General features: G+C 36.6%; 1 protein-coding gene across 3 annotated transcripts in view; it reads right to left on the bottom strand.

Moving 5' to 3' along the window:
• Positions 1–2438: 2438 nt before the first annotated feature.
• CCT6B (chaperonin containing TCP1 subunit 6B) overlaps positions 2439–21328 on the bottom strand; it is a 52840-nt gene continuing 33950 nt past the window's right edge. For all 3 annotated transcript variants that reach the window (XM_050765642.1, XM_050765641.1, XM_050765643.1), the window contains 9 exons: positions 17401–17511; positions 17089–17248; positions 15133–15215; positions 14192–14288; positions 13744–13891; positions 6852–6985; positions 5461–5563; positions 3479–3551; positions 2439–2637 (listed from right to left, as the gene is read on the bottom strand). In XM_050765642.1, the coding sequence (XP_050621599.1) occupies positions 2565–2637; positions 3479–3551; positions 5461–5563; positions 6852–6985; positions 13744–13891; positions 14192–14288; positions 15133–15215; positions 17089–17248; positions 17401–17511 (982 nt within the window). In that variant the 3' untranslated portion in view covers positions 2439–2564. The remainder of the gene's footprint in view (positions 2638–3478; positions 3552–5460; positions 5564–6851; positions 6986–13743; positions 13892–14191; positions 14289–15132; positions 15216–17088; positions 17249–17400; positions 17512–21328) is intronic.

Genomic DNA, 21328 nt, shown 5'->3' on the forward strand with positions numbered 1-21328 from the left:
GTGCTTATAGTCTTAGCTACTCAGGAGGCTGAGGTGAGAGGATTGCTTGAGCCCAGAAGTTTGAGGCTGCAGTGAGCTGATTATGCCACTGCATTCCAGCCTGGGTGACAGAGTGATGCCCTGTCTCTAAATAAATTAAATAAATAAATACCACAAACGAATTTTTTATGTTGTCACAGGTATGCAAAAGAATAAAGAATGGCCAGGCACAGTGGCTCACTCCTGCAATCCCAGCACTTTGGGAGGCCGAGGTGGGTGGATCATCTGAGGTCAGGAGTTCAAGACCAATCTGGCAAACATGGTGAAACTCTGTCTCTACTAAAAATACAAAAGATTAGCCAGGCGTGGTGGCAGGCACCTGTAATCCCAGCTACTCGGGAGCCTGAAGCTGGAGAATCGCTTGAACCTGGGAGGTGGAGGTTGCAATGAGCCGCGATTGTACCACTGTACTCCAGTCTGAGCAGCGAAACTGTCTCAAAAAAAAAAACAAACAAACAAACAAACAAAAAAAAAAGAGTGGGAAAAATAAAAGTACATAGGCAATAAAGATCACCCCTAAGGAGGAAGGGTGGAAAAAGCATGATGGGGAGTGTGTGGGGAAAGCGGCATCTTAACATTTTGTACTTTGGTATTTCTTTAAAGAAAATCTGGCTGGGTACAGTGGCTCAGGCCTGTAATCCCAAAACTTTGGGAGGCCGAGGCAGGCAGATCACTTAAGGTCAGGAGTTTGAGATCAGCCTGGCCAACATGGCAAAACCCCATCTCTGCCAAAAATGTAAAATTAGCCAGGCATGGTGGCGGGCTCCTGTAATCCCACCTACTCGGGAGGCTGAGGTAGGAGAATCGCTTGAATCCGGAAGGTGGAGGTTGCAGTGAGTCGAGATGGTGCCACTGCACTCCAGCCTGGGTGGCAGGAGGGAGACTCTGCCTCAAAAAAAAAAAAAAAAAAAAAAAAAGAAAAGAAAAGAAAATCTGAAACAAATATGGCAAAATGTTACTATTTGTTAAAGCTAGGTGGAGGGTACAAACGTGTTTATTATATTACTTTCTGTCTTTTTTGGTATATTTTAAATATTTCAAAATTTAAACAATATTACACAGAAAAGATATGGCCATATGCATGGCATGCCCATTTTAAAAGGCCTATTCTATAGGATAAAGACAAGTTTAAAAAGGAGATCTTTCTTTATAACAGCAAAAAAAATTGAAAACAGAATTGGTAAAATAAATTGTGGTATAACCATACAATGCAATGCTGTGTAAACATACAAAGTGATGGTTCAGAAGTCTGAATACTGGACCAGGTGTGCTGGCTCATGCCTGTAATCCAAGTACTTTGGGAGGCTGAGGCAGGCATATTGCCAAAGCTCAGGAGTTCGAGACCTGCCTAGTCAACATGGTGAAACCCCTTCTCTACTAAAAATACAAAAATTAGTCAGGTGTGGTAGTGTGCACCTGTAATCTCAGCTACTAAGGAGGCTAAGGCAGGAGAGTCACTTGAGCCTAGGAGGCAAGAGTTGCAATGAGCCAAGATCATGCCACTGCACTCCAGCCTGGGTGACAGAGTAAGACTCCATCTCAAAAAAAAAGAAGAAGAAGAAGAAGTCTGAATACTGACTTAGAAAGATGTTGATAGCATATTAAGTGGAAAAAAACAGGCTATAAAATCATAGGTTCTCAACTAGGGCATTAAATGGTTAAAGGAACCTTCTCCTACATGCACAAACAGGCCAAAGTTCCATTAATGCACCTGCCATATTTTAGTCTCTTATCAACTAACATCCATGGAAAGAAGTTAACCACAAGAACTCTAATAACAATAAAAAGCATAATAGATTAATTCTAGAGTTTCAAACAAGAAAGATATTGCTATAATATCCACACTGAACAGTTGTATTATGAGCCAAAAACAATTATTTCCCACTGCTGGTGTCAACAATTCTCCTCTTTCCAGATGAAACCTGTTCTACCTCACCATCTAGTCAGAGAGCTACCAGAGCTAGCACAGTAGCATAAATTGTTGATCATATATACAAAAAAAAAGCCAGGTAAAATATAAGAAATGATATCCAAAATAAATTGAGTCAGACATTATAAACAATGTAACCCAAAGCTACATGCCATATTTACAAGAGGAAAGAGTGGCAGCAAGACGTCACTGAAAGAATTTTGAGAGAAAATGAAACATTTTGTCCTACTACATTTATACCCTCTGATAAACTGGAAATTTACTTGGGTGTACTAAAACCTCTATTTTGTTAATTAAAACTTGCCAAAAGGTCTAAGAATCATAAAGATCCTATGCTATAACAACTGCAGTAGCATACAACAAAGGGTGGGGAGTTAGGACTCCTGGGGAAATATTTCAATTATTATTCCTTTACTGTAAAAGTATTTCTTGTGTTCTTTATACCTTGATGAAATATTTTTTGAGACTGTTAAGATCCAAAAGATATAAACTGCATTTATTGTGTAGAAATTCAGAATGGCTCAGGCTACACAATAGTAGTCAGATGTAAAGTGTACTAAATTTCATCTTCTAGAAGGGTTGATTTTGAATTCAATCATCCTTTGAGAGAAGACATCCCAGCTCGCATAATTTCATCAACCAGGAGAATGTTGGTGGCAATCACTGTGCTAAGAAAAAAGATGAGAGGGTGAGTAAAGCCTACTAACCCACTCTTAGCTTTTTTCTCCAGCAATCTTTACCTATGTGGGGTACTTTAATGATGTTTGTATGATATTTTATGAGACAAGGCTGTTATAAATACAAATACAAATGTCATCGTTTTTTGGTTTTTTTTTTTCCAAGATGGAGTTTCACTCTTGTTGCCCAGGCTGGAGTTCAATGGCGAGACCTCAGCTCACTGCAACTTCTGACTCCCACGTTCAAGCAATTCTCCCACCTCAGCCTCCCGAGTAGCTGGGATTACAGGTACCTGCCGCCATGCCTGGCTAATTTTGTATTTTTAGTAGAGATGGGGTTTCACCATGTTTGCCAGGCTGGTCTTGAACTCCTGACCTCAGGTGATTCACCTGCCTCAGCCTCCCAAAGTGCTGAGATTACAGGTGTGAGCCACTGCACTGGCCCAAATGTCACCCTTTGTATTATAATTTAAACTCCTTTGCTGATAAGGTGCATTCCTGATTTATATTCCAGCAAAATTGAGCTCATTTTTACAATATCATTTGATTTTCTCCATCATGCATGTGCTACTATTTCAGTAAATTTCCCCTTTTCTTTCCCCCTCAAATAGTAAGATTAATTTTTCTTATAACTTAACACTGCTAGACTTAAAATATAAAAGGGACTATGGACTATAAAATGACAGAAGCTAGTCCTAATAACAATACCATACCTTTCAAACACTTGACAATTTTTCCACTGTACAATGACAAAAATAATAGAAACATTTTCATCTTAATATTATCAGTTATAACTCTACAGGTCTTTCACTTTATGTTCACATGAACTTACCAAGAGTGAAGAAGTTGTTTTTTTACACAATAATTATCCCAAACTCCTGCATCTGCTGCTACCATTGGCTCACCTGAAAAGTAAAAACAATTTTAATATCAAAATCTTACTATTTTCTATTAATATTAATTGATATCTTCTAAAAATATTTAATACACTACACCAAAACTACTTTTGTCAAGGTCATCAATGACCTCCATATTATTAAATCCAATGGTTGATTCTCAGGCCTCATCTATCAGTATTTAACACAGTTGATCACACTCTCCGGCCTACTCTTTGTTATCTTCCAGGATACCACACTCCTCTGGTTTTCTTTCTTTTGCACTAGTGGCTCCTTTTCTGATTACTTTGCTGGTTCTTCCTCTTCCTCTCTCACCTCTTAATGTTGGAGTACCCAAAAGTTCAGTCCTAGCCTCTTTTCTCTCTACCCTTAATCCCTAGGTGATCTCATCCAGACTTTTAGATTTAAACCATACATATCTGATGACTCTCAAGGTTTTTTGGGTGTTTTTGTTTTTTGTTTTCTTTTTTCTTTTTTTTTTGGTGTTTTGTTTTTGTTTTTGAGACAGAGATCTTGCTCGGTCACTCAGGCTGGAGTGCAGTGGTGTAATCTTGGCTCCCTGCAACCTCTGCCTCCTGGGTTCAAGCAATTCTCCTGCCTCAGCCTCCCAAGTAGCTGGGATTTCAGGTGCCTGCCATCATCCCTGGCTAATTTTTGCATTTTTAGTAGAGATGGGGTTTCACCATGTTGGCCAGCCTGGTCTTGAACTCCTGACCTTAAGTGATCCACCCACCTTGGCCTCCCAGAGTCCTGGAATTACAAGCGTGAGCCATTGCACCCAGCCTGACTCTCAAGTTTTAATCTCCAACCCAGATCTCTTCCTTGAATTCCAGACCCATATATCCAACTTTTTTAATTAAAAGATTACAGATGCTTCAACCTTGACTCTGCGAAACCTGAATGTTAATATCCTCTCACCCACAACCTGCTCCAGCCAGTCTTCTCCACCACAGTTGATTGCAACTCCAACCTTCTACTTATTCAGCTGACTTCTCTACAGAGTGGAGAGTGGCCAGAGTGATTCTCTTAAAACAGAATTAGGCCATGTGCCTGGCCAACATGGTGAAACCCTGTCTCCACTAAAAATACAAAAATTAGCCAGGCGTGGCAGCAGACACCTATATTCCCAGCTACTCCGGAGGCTGAGGGAGAATTGCTTGAACCCGGGAGGCAGAGGTTGCAGTGAACCGAGATCGCGCCACTGCACTCCACAGCATGGGAGACAGAATGAGACTGCCTCATAAATTAATTAATTAGGCCATGTCACACCTCTGCTCAAAATTGCTCCCTGCTCCTCTAAAGTAAAAGCCAAAGTTCTGAGCTGGGCCAAATGCCCCTGCATGATCTGACCTTCTGTCACCTCTCTCACCTCCTTCCTCAAAAACATCAGACACTGGCTTTTCCACTGGCTGTTCTCTTTCCCTAGAACACTTAACTCCAGTTGCCTACATGGCTGATTTCCTCATTTCCTTCCACTTTTTTTCAACAGACATCTTGATGATGCCTACCATGACCAACCTCTTTAAGCTGCCGTTCTCTTTCCACCCTTCTGTACTAGTGTTCATGATCATTGGTAAACCACTCTTTTTTTCATATAATTCATTTCTTTCTAAGATGCTGAAGGAGTTTATTTATTAAAGTTATTATTTACTGCCTACCTTCTCCCACTACAACATAAGCTCCCAGGGGCAGATTTTTTGTCTGTTTTGTTCTGTGTGAAGCCCAAGAGGAAAACAAGCACTCAATAACTATTTCTCAAACAAATGAACATTTTTTAAGAAGCTCAAAAATAAACTAAAGGCATCCAAAATTTAAATATTAAAGTTACCCAAATCTCTACTTCTTTACTATAAGATCTGGGTAACTAAAGAATAGCCTCTTTCTTTATTAAGCAGCTAATTTTCCTTCCCTTTCTTACCTGTATTCAAATCTATGCCCACAAGTTGTTTTGACTCGACATGCTCAGCCTGAACTTTTACTAGTGTTTCCTGTGGGTCATAACCAGCATTCTGAGCAAGAACCTTTAGGAATAAAAATAATAATAAATATATATGCATAATACCTTCACATATCTCAAATATCAAAATACTCTTTACTCTTGTAAAAACACATCTATAACATGGCAATCATCTCCTTTTGAAAAATTCCACTTTCAATCTAAATCAAATTATTATTTCATCTATCTAGTACTTTTTATATTTAAACATTGCCCCTATGCACATCACAGTAAATTCTGAGGACATCAGAGTTCCCCCATTTCCACTCTACTACATTAATTTCCCTCCTTGCAAAAGGTGTTTGTGTTTTTTTTTTAGTGTGGAAGGAAGTAGAATGATATTGTTGTTTCCTCTAGTGCTGCTAGTCACATGCCCTCCAATTCTTCATAGGCACTTGCTAAGGAAACCAGAATATTTGCAGCACCTTTGTGCCCCTCATCTTCATGAGGAGAGTCACGACCTGTGGTAACAGGGTTGGAGATACCCGCACTCCAAACCAGGCTCATTTCCAAGTGGTCCCAAATCACCAGCTGATGAGGAAAAAGGTACCACCAGTGTACACTGGGGTTACCACTTTCTGTCAACAACAAGATCATACTGACTTTGCTACTCTGGGGAAAGAAAAAATAGAAATCTAATTCACAAAGATTTCACAAATTATGAAAAATTCTAATAAAAATTAGCAAAGAGATTTTGCTGGCATTGTTAATAATGTTTTAATTCACGGTAATAGCATCTTTGAAGTAATTTTACTATATTTCTAAGGTGGTTTGAAACCAATTAAGGCAAGGAGAAAGGAATGGTTGCTTTCTGTTCTTAGGTTGCCACATGGAAAAATTCTGTTTTCTCTTTTTCTAGGAATTAAAATGATGATGACAAATGTAAGGTTGTATCTAGGAATGCTAAATAGCCTCAAGCCCTCACTCTCCACAATTTAAATTGATTACATTTGGATACCACTAACAAAACAAAGATGTACCATAAAATCTAACTAAATTTTAAATTCTAAACTTTTTCATTATGATTAATCATGAGTCATTTCTGAAGGAAATATTTGGAGCTGCTTTAATTTTTGGAACTCAGAGAAAGAAGCAAGGGGGTAAGTTGGCTATTTCATGAGATTGTGCAAGGATTCTGGGCTGTTATCCCAAAAGTTTCCCTGCTTTAGTTGTGAAATATCTAAGAGAAAACTGTGTAAGGAAATGAATATAAATACCTGTCTACTCCATTAACTATCAGATAATATGGGCAATTTGTAATTAAACACCTTTATGTCTAACCAGTTGTTATTTGGCCGAAAGGGTAGTTGTACCTTGGGAATAATGAGTAAGGCATCAGCAAAAGCCTGGACTCCAAGACGAGCTCTTCCTTTTATACTATTCTTATATGTAACGAGAGCTTCAGCCATTGCCACTTCAATTGCACCAGCTCCAGGAACCATACAACCTATTGGAGAGAAAAAATATGATTGGCAAGACATGCCATAAAGACCAAAAAAGAGAGAGAGAGAGACAGAGAGAGAGAGAGAGAGAGAGAAAAGCAATTCACTATTTAAGTGTGTTGTATTATCTACAAAAACCAAATAAATTGCACGGCTTAGTAATTACTCAGTTATCTTATGAAACATCCTGAAGTTATATGTCATTAAATAAATAGGCATAGTACAGATAACTGGCTGCAAATAGCTTATTTCGCTGCTTATCCTCTGGTAAACAAGAATAATTTCTTTTTACCTTCATCTTACTCTTTTATAACTACTTTTTTTTTTTTTTTCTGAGATGGAGTTTTACTCTGTCACCTAGGTTGGAGGTGTAGTGGCACGATCTCGGCTCACTCCAACCTCTGCCTCCCAGGTTCAAGCGATCCTCCTACCTCAGCCTTCTAAGTAGCTGGAATTACAGGCGTGCACCACCACACCCAGCTAATTTTTGTATTTTTAATAGATACCGGGGGGGGGGGGCACCATGTTGGCCAGGCTGGTCTTGAACTCCTGACCTCAAGTGATCCACCCACCTCCGTCTCCCAAAATGCTGGGATTACAGGCGTAAGCCACCACACCCGGCTTTATGACTACTTTTAAGAGGTAGTTATTTATAATTTATATTGACAGGTAACTGATTACAATATCTGACATGAAAATTTTTTAGGCCAAGATAATTTGTCCCTAGTTTTTGATAGGGAATTCTTGGAACTCAATGAAGTATTTGTTTTTGGTGCTGGAGCATAACTTAAACTGCTATCTAAGAAAAAAATTAAGTGGTATTATTATTCTAAAGCAAGAGTTTTGGTTAAACACATCAAATTTCACATCAGTATATGACTTTTATATCTGCTACTTGTATGGTTTCATAAAGTTTATGACTCTTATTTAAATCAGCAAACTTGCTTTAAAACAAAACAATCTCCCCTTTTATCTCACATCATTTTAAAATTACTACCCCCTTTCTCGGCTTCACTTCACAATGTAACTGCTCAGAGCTGTTTACCCACCAGATTATTACATCATTACCTCCCATTCACATTTTTTAAAAGTTCCTTGTTAAATACAGAATATACTCAAAAGAATATTTATATGTGTAAGATATAAAGAATAAATGTACAAATAAACAAATATATCCATGTACCTACCACCCAGCTTAAGAAAGAGATTACTAGAACCTTTGAAAATTTCCCTGATCCCATTCCCTGTGAAAACACAACATATCAAAATTTTAGCATCCCTAAAGCAGTACTTAAAGAGAAATTTATATCACGAAACACCTATATTAGGAATGGAGAAAGTTCTCAAATGAATGACCCCAGCTTCCACCTTAAGAAACTAGAAAAGGGCAGGGTCTGGTGGCTCATTCCTATAATCCCAGCACTTTGGGAGGCCAAGGCAGATAGATCACTTGAGCCCAGAAATTCAATACCAGCCTGGGCAACACAGTGAGACTCCATCTCTATAAAAAACACAACAATTAGCCAGGTGTGGTGGCACACACCTGTAATCCCAGCTACTTAGGAGTCTAAGGTGGGAGGACTGCCTGAGCCTGGGAAGTCAAGGCTGCAGTGAGCCGTGACCATGCCACTGTACTCCAGCCTAGGCGACAGATCGAGACTCTGTTTCAAAAAGAAAAAAAAAAAAAACTAGAAAAGGAAGCACAAATGAAACCTAACATAAGTAAAAGAAAGGAAATAATTAGAATGAAAGTGGAAATTAATCAAATGATAAATGTCAGAAATGAGAAAAGTTACATCACTACAGATTCTACAGATATTAAAAAGAGTAATAAATGAATATGATGATCGACTTTATGACAATGAAGTTGAAACTGTAGATCAGAAGTTAGTACTTTCTGCAAAAGGCCAGTTAATATTTTTCAGGCCATACCATTTCTTTTGCAACTATTCAACTCTGCCACTGTAACACAAAAATAGCCATAGATAATACATAGACAAATGAGTATGGCCACATTCCAATAAAACTTTACCAAAATAGGCAGCAAACCAGATTTAGCTCATAGATAGTAGTTGATGATCTTAACTTAGATGAAGTGGACAAATTCTTGAAAGACTACAAACCACTAAAGCTCACTCAAAAAAAACAAAACCCTTTATAGCCCTATGTCTATTAAAAAAAATTGAATGTGTCATTAAAAGCTTTCCCACAAAGAAAACTCCAAGGATCAGATGGCTTTATTGACAGTCTACCAAACATTTAAGAAAGAAATAATACAAATAATACCAATTCTCCACAACAACTTAACATTTTCAGAAATTTGAACAAGAAAAACTTTCCAATTCACTCTATGAGTACAGCATTGTTCTAACACCAAAAAAGATAAAAGCATTACAAGAAAAAATATACACAGACCAATACTCCTTATGAATACAGATGTAAAAATTCTTAAAAAAATGTTAGCCAATTAAATCAAATAATACATTAAAAGGAGAATACACATAGTAGCATTATTCACAATAGTCAAAAGGTAAATGGAACACGTTTCCAATAACAAATAAAATGTGATATATACATACAATAGAATATTATTCAATGGTAAAAAGGAAAGAAATTCTGGCACATGCTACAACATGAATGAACTTTGATGACACTATGCAAAGTGAAATAAGCCAGACAAAGGACAAAAACTGCATGATTCCAATTATATGAGATACATAGAGTAAACTCACAGAGACAGAAAGTAGAATGTTGGTTACCCAGGGCTGGGGAGGTGGGTAGGGAATGAAGAGTTATTGTTTAATGGGTACAGAGTTTCAGTTTTGCAAGGGAAAAAAGTTCTGGAGATGGGTGGTGATAATGGTTACACAACAATGTGAATGCACTTACTAACACTGAACTGTACACTTAAAAATTGTTAAACTGCAAATTTTATGTTATGTATATTTACCACAGTTTAAAAAATAATTTTAAAAAATGTAATTCATTAATTTTTTAAAAAGTAAAATGCATTATAACTAAGTATGGTTTATCCCAAGAATGTAAGGTTTGACATTTGAACCAATCAATGTAATTTACTGCATTAAAAAACTAAATGAGGGCTGGGTGCAGTGGCTCACACTTGTAATCCCAGAACTTTGGGAGGCCAAGGCAAGCAGATCACCTGAGGTCAGGAGTTCATGACCAGCCAGGCCAACATGGTGAAACTCCATTTCTACTAAAACATACAAAAATTACCTTGGCATGGTGGTGCGTGCCTGTAATTCCACCTACTCAGGAGGCTGACACAGGAGAATCGCTTGAACCTGGGAAGCAGAGGTTGCAGTGAGCCAGGATTGCGCCATGGCACTCCAGCCTAGGCAACAAAGTGAGACTCCATCTCAAAAAAAAAAAAAAAAAAAAAACTGAGAAAAATCATATGATCATCTCAATAGATGCACAAAAAGCATTTGGCATTTATTCTCGTGTGTGTGTGTGTGTGTGTGTGTGTGTGTGTGTGTGTGTTGACAAAAAAAAAAACAAGAAGTTTCACTCTTGTCGCCCAGACTGAAGTCCAGTGGCGTGATCTTGGCTCACTACAACCTCTGCCTCCCAGGTTCAAGCAATTCTCCTGCCTCAGCCTCACGAGACACTGAGATTGCAGGTGCCTGCCACCATGCCCAGCTAATGTTTGTATTTTTAGTAGAGACAGAGTTTCACCATGTTGGCCAAGCTGGTCTCAAACTCCTGACCTCAGGTGATCCACCCGCGTCGGCCTCCCATAGTGCTGAAATTACAGGCATGAGCCACCGCGCCCAGCCTGGCATTTATTCTTGATTAAAAACTGTCAGCAAACTAGGTGCAGAAGGGAGAACTTCCTCAACCTAGTAAAAACCTACAGCTAACATCATACGTAATGGAGAAAGATTGAATGTTTTCCCCCTAAGATGAGGAATGAGGAAATGATGTCCATTTTCATTATTTCTAGTCAACATTATACTGGAGGTTCTGGCCCATGAAATAAGGGAGAAAATTTTTAAATATCCATATTGGAAAGAAAAAAGTAACTGTATTAGCAGACAACGTAATCACTTATATAAACAATTCAATGAAGCCTATAAGAAAGCTAATTGTGATTTAGCAAGGTTGCAGAATTCAAGATCAATGTACAAAAATAAAATATATTTCTATATATTAGCAAACAACAATCAGAAATTGAAATTTTAAAAATAACATACACAATAGCAACAAAATAAATGAAATACATAGAGATAAATATGGAAAAAAGTGTGTGAGGCTCATATACTAAGAACTATGAAATACTGCTGAGATAAATTCAAGAAGAGTCAAATAAATAGATAAGATGACATTCATGAGTTAGAAGGCTCATTATTAAAATATCAACTATCCCCAAATCGATCTACAGATTTAATAAAATTCCATTCAAGCGGGGTGTAGTGGCTCACACCTGTAATCCCAGCACTTTGGGAGGCCAAGGCGGGAGGATCGCTTGAGCCCAGGAGTTTGAGACCAGTCTGGGCAATAACATAATGAGACGTTGTCTCTACAGAAAATAAAAAATAAAAAAAAAAAATTAACCAGGCATGGTAGTGCATGCTTGTGGTTCCAGCTACTTGGGAAGCTAAGGTGGGAGAGTCACTTGAACTCAGTAGGTCGAGTCTGCAGTGAGCCATGATCACGCCACTGCACTCCAGCCTGAGTGACAGAGTAAGATCCTTTCTAAAAAAAAAAGTTCTGATCAAAATCCCAGCAGCAGTCTTTTTGGTAGAAACTGACAAGCTGATTCTAAAATTCATATGGAAGTCATATGGAAATGCCAAAGACTTAGAATGACCAAAACGACTTTTAAAAAAATGAGAGTTAACAATACTGATTTCAAGATTTATTATAAAGCTACAGTTGTCAGGACAATATCATATTAACATTAAAATAGACAAATGCATCAGTAGAACAGAAAAAAGAGCACAGAGATAGAACTACACAAATATGAAAAACTGATTTTTTATACACGAGAAAAGGCAATTCAGTGGTGAAAGTCTTTTCAGCAAATAAGACTAAAATAATCTGATACCTTTATATGAAAAAATGAACCTGTATCCATATTTGTACCATATACAAAAATTAACTTAAAATGAATCACAGACCTAAATGTAAAACATAAGACTACAACACTTTTAGAGAAAAATATTTGTGACCCTAGGTTAGGTAAAGATTTTTTAGATACCACACCAAAAGCATAATCCATGAGAGAATAAAAATAATAAATTAGACTTCATCAAAATTAAGAACTCCTCTTTGAAAGGCACTGTTAATAATAAAATAAGCCATAGAGGAGAAAAATTTGCCAAACATATATCTGAAAAAGCACTTGTACCCAAAATATACACAAAGAACTCTCAAACTCAACAATAGAAAACTAACACAATTTTTTTTTCTTTCCTTTTTTTTTTTTTTTTTTTCTGGAAACAGGGTCTCGCTCTGTCGCGCAGGCTGGAGTGCAGTGGTGTGATCATAGCTTACATTACTGTAACCTCAAACTCTTGGGGCTCAAGTGATATTCCTGCCTCAGCCTCCTAAGTAGCTGGAACTACAGGTACAGACCACCATGCCTGGCTATTTGTGTGTGTGTGTGTAGAGTCATGGCCTTGCTATGTTGCCCAGGCTGGTTTCTAACTCCTGGGCTCAAGCAATCCTCCCACCTTGGCCTCTCAAAGTGCTGGAATTATAGGTGGGAGACACTGTGCTTGGCCAACAATCCAATTTTTTAAAAGGGCAAAAGATTTAAACAGAAAATTCATCAAAGATATATAGAGGGCGAATAAACACATTAAAAGATGCTCAACATGGGCTGAATGTGGTGGCTCATGCCTACAAATCCCAGCACTCTGGGAGGCTGAGAGGGGAAACCTGCTTGAGGCCAGGAGTTTAAGACCAGCCTGGGCAACATAGAGGGATCTCATCTCTACAAAAAAAATTCAAAAATTAGCCAGGTGTGGTGGCATGCACCTATCGTCCAGCTGAGGTGGGAGGATCACTTGAGCACAGGAGTTTGAGGCTGCAGTGAGCCATGATTGCGCCACTGTACTCTAGCCTGGGTGACAGAGCAAGATCCTGTCTTGAGGGAAAAAAAAAAAAAAAAAATATATATATATATATATATATGGTTTGCAGCCAGGTGCAGTGGCTCATGCCAGTAATCCCAGCACTCTGGGAGGCCAAGGCAAGTGGATTCCTTGAGCCCAGGAGTTCAGGACCAACCTTGGCAACATGGTGAAACCTCATCTCTGCCAAAAATACAAAAATTAGCCAGTTCCAAAACCTGGTCTCAAAATAAATAAATAGATTAAAATTTAAAAATAAAATTAAAAAAAAATTAAAGGCCAGGCATGGTGGCTCATACCTGTAATTTCAGCACTTTGGGAGGCCAAGGAAGGCAAACCACTTGAGCCCAGGAGTTCTAGATCAGCCTGGCCAACATGGAGGAAACCCTATCTCTACTAAAAATACAAAAAATTAGCCAGGTGTGGTGGTGCACACCTGTAATCCCAGCTACTTGGGAGGCTGAGGCAAAAGAATTGCTTGAACTTGGGAGGTGGAGGTTGCAGTGGGCTGAGATCACACCACTGCACTAAAGCCTGAGCAACAGAGGGAGACTCTGTCTAAAAATATATGTATACATACATAGGGGTGTGTGTGTGTGTGTATATATACATATATACACACATATATGTGAGGTTCATATCAATCACAAGAAAGAGCTTACCATCTTCAATGGCATTTTTGATAGCACGAAGTCCATCTCTTATGGCATCCTTGATTTGTGTGAGAGTATGCTTATTTGGTCCTCTAACCAACAAGGTAACAGAGTGAGGGTTAACACACTCCTCGATAAAAGTGAACTTTTCTTCACCCTAATGGGTGGCACAAAAATACAGAACTTTAATATTTAATGTCATTATAAAATCAACAATTTATACTAGAATACAATCTTCATTCGAATTTTTCTTATCAAGCATAACTAAAGATATGTTTAAAGGGAGTTAAGTTATATCTGAACTCTTATCAAACATTTAGGTAAATAAACTGTAAAATCTGTTCTGTGAATTAGATCTTAAAACACAAAACATGAAATAAAAGGTCAAGTAGTATCTTTCTTTTAAAAAAGGGGGCTTAGTATTCACTTTACAACCACTATTCACAGAAATACTCACTAACGTATACTCATACACAAGACCAGCATGTCCCAAGCAATCTACAGTGAGATCTTCAAAAGAATTCACAGCCATTCCACCACAAGCAAGAGAGAGTCTGAAATTACACATATGTCACCATAGCTTGATTATGGAAAATATAAATACTAATTTCTTAGAGGAAAAAAGATATTTAATGCAGAAGACTGCATATTGTTACTGTATTGTATTGTTTTGGGTTTTTAATTGACAATAAAATTGTCTATATTCATCGAGTTCAACATGATGATGTTTTTAAATATGTATACACTGTGGAATGGCTAAATCAAGCTAATAAACATACTCATTGCCTATGTGAGGCTTGATTTAGCCATTTTTTGTGATAAGAACACTTAAAATCTACTCTGCATTTTTCAAGAATCCAACACATGCAATGTTTGCACACAATGCAAACCTTGGGTGGGTTTGCAAAAGATTTTTAAAAAGAACAATATATTGTTATTAACAATAGTTGCCATGTTGAACAATAGATCTCTTGAATTTATTCTTCCTAACTAACTGAAATTTTGTATCCTTTGACCCACATATCCCCAGTGCCCCTCCCCTCCCACTGCCCCAGCCCCTGGTAACTGCCATTCTACTATCTACTTCTATGAGTTCAACTTTTTTAGATTCCATATATAAAAGTGAGATCATGCTATATTATGTTGTATTGTTTTGTTTTTAAAATCTGTTTTAAAAAGATAAAAACTTTCCTTATACTTCAACAAAGTTCTGCAGTAGGTTAACAACCTTGCTTTTTGACAGTTCAATTATTTACTGAAACTAAAAACAAAATTTGGATTTTTTTATGCCACTGTTTTGTTCAACAACATTTACACATAAGCTAAAAGGAAAACACATGGGATAGTTTCCATTTACTCTGTTAAAAACTTAGGATATATAATTACCTGCAAGCTTACCTTTCCATATTTCTTCTTTTTGCTCTGCGAAGAGCTACTATTCCATGTTTTGCAAGAGTATCTAAGGAAAATGGATCAATTCCCTATAATCAAATTAACATAAAAATTATAAACAAGTTTTAAACCAGTATTTCTCAAACCTTTTGGTCTCAGCACTACTTTATTCTCTTAAAAATTATTAAGTACCCAAAGAGCTTTTGCTTATGTAAGCTCTATCTATAATATTTATCATATTACAAAAACTGATAAACTTGTAAAATATTTATTAATTCATTTAAATAATAAGCCCATTTCATGTTAATATACATAACATTTTAACTGAAAATTTACTACACTTTTGAAAACAAAAATATATATAGTGAGCTAGCAGTGGCATTACTTTACATTTTTGCAAATCTCTTCAATGTTTTTCATAGAAAACAACTGGATTCTCATATCTGATTCAGTATTCAGTTTGGAATGATATGTTATTTTGGTTCAAGTTTATGAAGAAAATCTGGCCCCACACAGATAAATATTGTAAAGGGAATAATATTTTAATAGCCTTTTCAGATAACTATGGAAATTCTTCTTTGATACTATACCAAAACTCAACAAGTAATAGTTTCTCAAAGGTTAGTTTCACTATGGAACCACAGCAACGAACTTTTCATACTATCTCACATTAAAACACGTTAGTGTAACTTGCACACTGAATGGATTATTCATCCAGGTATGATTTTATAAAAATCATGCATTTTTAGTCGAGTAGATAGATAGCATTAGTTCACTGAGTTAGGCAAAGTTTCCACATGTTGACACATTTCATGTATAACATGTTATGTTATACATGTAGAAACTGTGTCACGTTATACATGTGGAAACTTTGCCTAACACAGTGAACAAAAACTCACTTTTGTTAATATCACCAATATTATCAGGAAAGTCTTTTAAGCATTGGAAAGCTGTCAAGTTCACATGGCAGATACAAGTTTTCCGAAATTCTAATTTTTGTTTAAAAGTTCAAATGTTATTGGCAACAAATACTGTCAGTTGTTTTAAGTCACAGAATTTCTTCATTCATTTTTGAGAGAAATCTACCAAATAGCCATATCTAGATAACGACAGTTTTTCTGTCAGTCATTCTTCCAGGTAAAAGTGGCATTCCATGAAAAAGTGTTTAGTTTACCTTGCAATTCAAACAATTACACAAGTGCTTTCCTTCAAGACAACCATCACATTTTGGTATGCAACAGAAGAGCTTTGTAGTTCCTAGCCCCATAATCCCAACACTTTAGGAGGCCAAGCCAAGAGGATCACTTGAGACCAGCCTGCACAACATGGCAACACCCAGTCTCTACGAAAAAACTTAAAAATTAGCCAGGCATGGTGATGCACATCTCTAGTCCTGGCTACTTGGGAAGCTGAGGCAGAAAGATCACTTGAGCCCAGAAGGTCAAGGCTGTAGTGAGCTGTAAGTGTGCCACTGCACTCCAGCTGGATGACAGAACAAGACCCTGTCTCAAAAAAAAAAAAAAAAAAAAAAAAAAAAAAGAGTGCTTTGTGCATACTTCATATTTTGTCACACATAATAATAAAAGGATGAATATTTAAGATAAAATTTAATAAAATTAATAAGTTTTACCATTTCATCAAGACATTCTTAAATGATACTGCCTTTTCTTTTTCACTGCAAGTGTGTGGTGGTATGGCAATAAAGAATGCAATGACTACTAATATAGCTTGGTGCTACTGCTTCGATTTGTGCTAAAGTGCCAGCAGTTTTACAGATTGCTTTTGCAGCATCATTGCAAATGTCAACACAATGTAAAAGGTGTGTTTATTATTATGAAAATAGTTTTTGACCTCACAGACTCTCTGAAAAAGTCTTAGGGATTCTTAGGGGTCCACAGACCACACTTCAAGAAATGCTTAAGAACTTTTACAAATAACTAAAATCTAAACTTTCTTTCTCACCTTTTGATTAATGATGACAAATCCTTTATTGGACTGAGCACAGACTTTGTCTTTCAGGTCTATTATTTTTTGTACTCTATCTTCAATAAATTTTCTTTCAGCTTTTACCAATTTCTCTTTCTCTTCTGCAGTCTTATAAAAGAAACCAGAGCTCACCTCTCTAAAAGATTAATAAAAACCAGCTAGTAAAGGCAGGAGAAAAAAGGAAAAAAGGTAGAAATAGTCTACACCAAATATCTGGAAGGAAAGAAAGATTTTAAAACACCTTTAGAAAAAAAATTTCAAAAGTTATAAAGAGAAAGTAACACGTACGTTTTTTCATATTCTAGTGAAACGTTGCAAATAAGGATAAATGCATCTTCTACTCGCTTCTTCATATCTGGATGACGGGCACCATGATCCAAAACTAATCCTTGGATCAACCTATTAAAAATATTAATGTTTCTTACTTTTAATATATACTCTAAAATTTGGTATAAAATTATCATTATACTATTAAAGTTATACCAATACTTCCAGGACACACATTGTTTCCTTGTACCAATTTTAACAGTTTTTGATGTTTTTGTTTTTTGTTTTCAGAGATGAGGGTCTCGTTATGATGTCCAGGCTGGCCTCAACATCCAATCCTCCTGCCTCAGCCTCCCAAGTAGCTGGGACTAAAGGAGTGTGCCACCTCACCCACCTCCATGCATTGACTTTAAACCTAACATATAATTAGTAAAATTAGGAAAGAGAATCTACTTTAACACAGTGTGACTATAAAGTCACAATAAAATGTCAAGCCAGAATTATTTTCTAAGTTATGTGATTAAAAAATATGACACAGCTTATCAAGTAATGAAAGGTATGTATACAATGAGTTTCTTAGGAACATTTATTCAAAATGATTATATGGAGCAACTAAAAACTGTTAACCTAAATGTCCAACAATAGGGTATTATTCAGCAAATAATGACCCAACTGTTTGATGGTTATAAAAAGTATGTAATAACATGGAAAAATATGTATAGGGCTAGCTGATAAGCATAGAATGACAAATTGCATATGAAGCATGACTATAACTGTTCTTTTTAAAAACAAACAACTTGGCATTAAAAAGAAAAACAATGGGAGGGACCTAAGAGTAGGGGTTATGCATAGGTAGTAGGAATATAGATGATTTGGAAAGGAGGTGTTTCTTCCTGTTTTCCAAATAATCTTTCAAGAGTCAATATTTTTATAACTTTATAAAATTCATTTACAAAACATTTAGGGGACGGAATTTCTACTCATGAATCCTTTATAACGAATTTTTGTTATATATTTTTAAAATATTTTGTAGTAGTTCAACATAATTATAAGGAAGTTTTCAAAATTTTACTTTAACTAGATTATTCCACCTCTTAACAGAATGTAAACATATCTAGGAAGAAACAAAAACACTATGTTCAACATTCCTCACTTTTCAAGCCTTCTTCACTTTCCTCCCTCCCTACTGTCAGGAAATGACATTGTTTCTTTGAGAAAATAGAAACATTGTCCCATTACTACTTCTACCAATCCACTTGCACTTGAACCTGAACCTCCTTCTACTATGAATGAGCTGTCCATGTTCCTCTCTATGGGTAACCTCTCTACTTGTGTACTGGACTCCATTTCCTTCTCTGTTCTTGCACTGGCCCCTAATCCCCCATATCAATTCTTCTCACCTAAAGGACCATTCTTACCAGCATACAAACTTGCAGTAACAATTCCTGTCATTAATACAAAAAATCCTTCTCCCTCAGCCCCATTCCCATATTCCCTTCTAGCTACTGCCCCATTTCTCTGTTCTCCTTTGTAGCTACACTTCTCTCAGTAACCATTCTCTCTTGAGCCCACCTTCAGTCTGACTTTTATTTCCACCTCTTTATTCAATCAGTTCTCATTAAAGCCACTAAAAAAGTAAATGTTTTCCAAATATAACAATCAACTCTCAACTCTCAGTAACAGCAATGTACTCAAACTTTCAGTAGCATATGACACAGCTGATTATTGTCTCCTTGCAATACTTTCTTCTTTTGACTTCTGGGGCACCACTCTCCCTTGGCTTTAATGCCTCATTGACTGCCCCCTTCTCAATCCCTTTTGCTGAATCCACCTCATATTCTCAAACTCTAAACATCCAACTTCCCAGGGATCATGCTTTAAACTTCCTTTACTATATTCACTTCCCAGATGGTCTCATTAACTCATGGCTTTAAGTCATTTATACACTAATGATTCTCAAATACATACTTCTAGGGCAGACCTCTATTCTGAACTCCAGACATCTCTCCAAATTCCTACTCAACATCTCCACATGGATGCCTAATAGGCATTTTAAACATAACATTCTCAAACTGAACTCTGGATTTATCTCCCCAAATCTGCTCCTCCTAGTCTTCTCCATCCCAAGAAACAGCACCTCCACTTTTCCTGCTGATCATGAAAAGGCCTAAGAGATATCCCTGACTGCTCTGTTTCTGTCATGTCCTATGTTGAACCCTCAACAAATCCTATTGCCCTTTCCTTCTAAGTACACCCTAATCCAAACCATTTTCATTTCTCACTTGTACTATACCAACATTCCTAATTGGTCTCTGGTTTCTGCCCTTGGCCCTCTTTTACCTCCCAATCAGCCATTTTGTATGTATTCCCCACACAAAATCCACAGATAACCTTCTGAAATATAAATCAAGAACTTGTTATCCTTAGCAATAGTAGGCTAACTGAGATCAATCCTACTATCAAAAACAACTAAACATGCTGGCTTAAAAGCAAAAAAACCTTAGCAACATTGAAGAGCTATGAGATAGTATATAATTACTAGGCCAAAACTGAAATAAAACAGAAACTCCAAAAGGTAAGCAGAGAACTGCAGGAACAGTAGGTTCTTTTATCTTAAAGTCATTTGACAATCCAGGCAAATCTGAAGTTTGGTTTCAATGTCTTCACAATGAGAAGAAAACAGAAAGCCCAGAGCTCATCCAAGGTGGAATGTCTTACAGGAGACCCTCTTCACATTAAGTTGGAACCACAAAGGCTACATACTCATGATTATCCAGAAGGAAGCCAGAAATAATCAGCCCTCACATGGACTTACAGTTGGAATTCAAGTCAAATGGATATTCCCAAAAACCTCAAACTGTGAATTTAATTTAAAGTAGTCCCTAGCTCCTTGAGGCAGCAAATGCAAATCCTCTCTGCAGAAAGGCAGCTTCATTCTAGGTCTCAAATTATTTCTACCAATACCTTTTTCAAGCACAATGAATGGCACATATGAAAACAAAGCATGATGAGTGAGAACCAGTAAAATACAATAAACACCAGAAAGGGACAAGTCAAAACTTTAGATATTATAATTATCAAACATTAACTATATGTTTAAAGAAAGAAAAAAGGGCAAGTTTGGAAAGATTTGCAAGGAATTGAACACCATAAAAAGTAACATGGCAGATTTAAGAAACAAATAGAACTTCTATAAATAGTAAATAAGGATATCCACACATATACACACAGATATAAAAAATTCAAGAAAACAACAGACATATATCCATATGTCTAATAAAAGAATATTGCAATGTTTATAGCAGCACTATTAATAATGGGCAAAAATTGCAAAGTACCTAAATGCCAATCAATAGCAGAATGAATAAACTGTGGTATATTAACACAAAAAAATACTAAATAGCAAAGAGAATGACCAATCTACTAATCACACAGAAATACAAATGAGTCTCACAAACAATGCTAAATGAAAAAGGTCAGAAACAAAGAATACCTACCTTATGATTCCTTATACAAGTACGAAACATATAACAATCTATGTGGTAGAAATTCAGATTACTCTAGAAGAAATATGGCTGAAAGGGAGCAAAAGAGGGGCTTTTAAGGTACTAGTAGTTCTGTTTCTTGTAAGAGTGCTGATTACACAGATATATTCAGAAAATTAATCAAGCCATGTTGTTATGATACTTGCATTTTTAGTGTGTATTACACTTCATTAGAAAGTTTATTTTTAAATCAAGGGATTTTAAAGTAGAAAAAATCAAGGGTTTTAAAGTAGAGTAGACATCGTTTAAGAGAAAATTGGGAAACAACAAAATATATCACTAGAAATTATCCAGAATGCAACACAAAAGACAACAAGACAAAAAGTACATAAAAAACTAAATTAAGAACATCAAGCATACATTTAGTTGGAGAAGGAGAAGGGATGAACAAAACAAATGCTTAA

This window comes from Macaca thibetana, chromosome 16, assembly GCF_024542745.1.
Source record: "Macaca thibetana thibetana isolate TM-01 chromosome 16, ASM2454274v1, whole genome shotgun sequence".
In the NCBI taxonomy this organism is placed as follows: Eukaryota; Metazoa; Chordata; class Mammalia; order Primates; family Cercopithecidae; genus Macaca; species Macaca thibetana.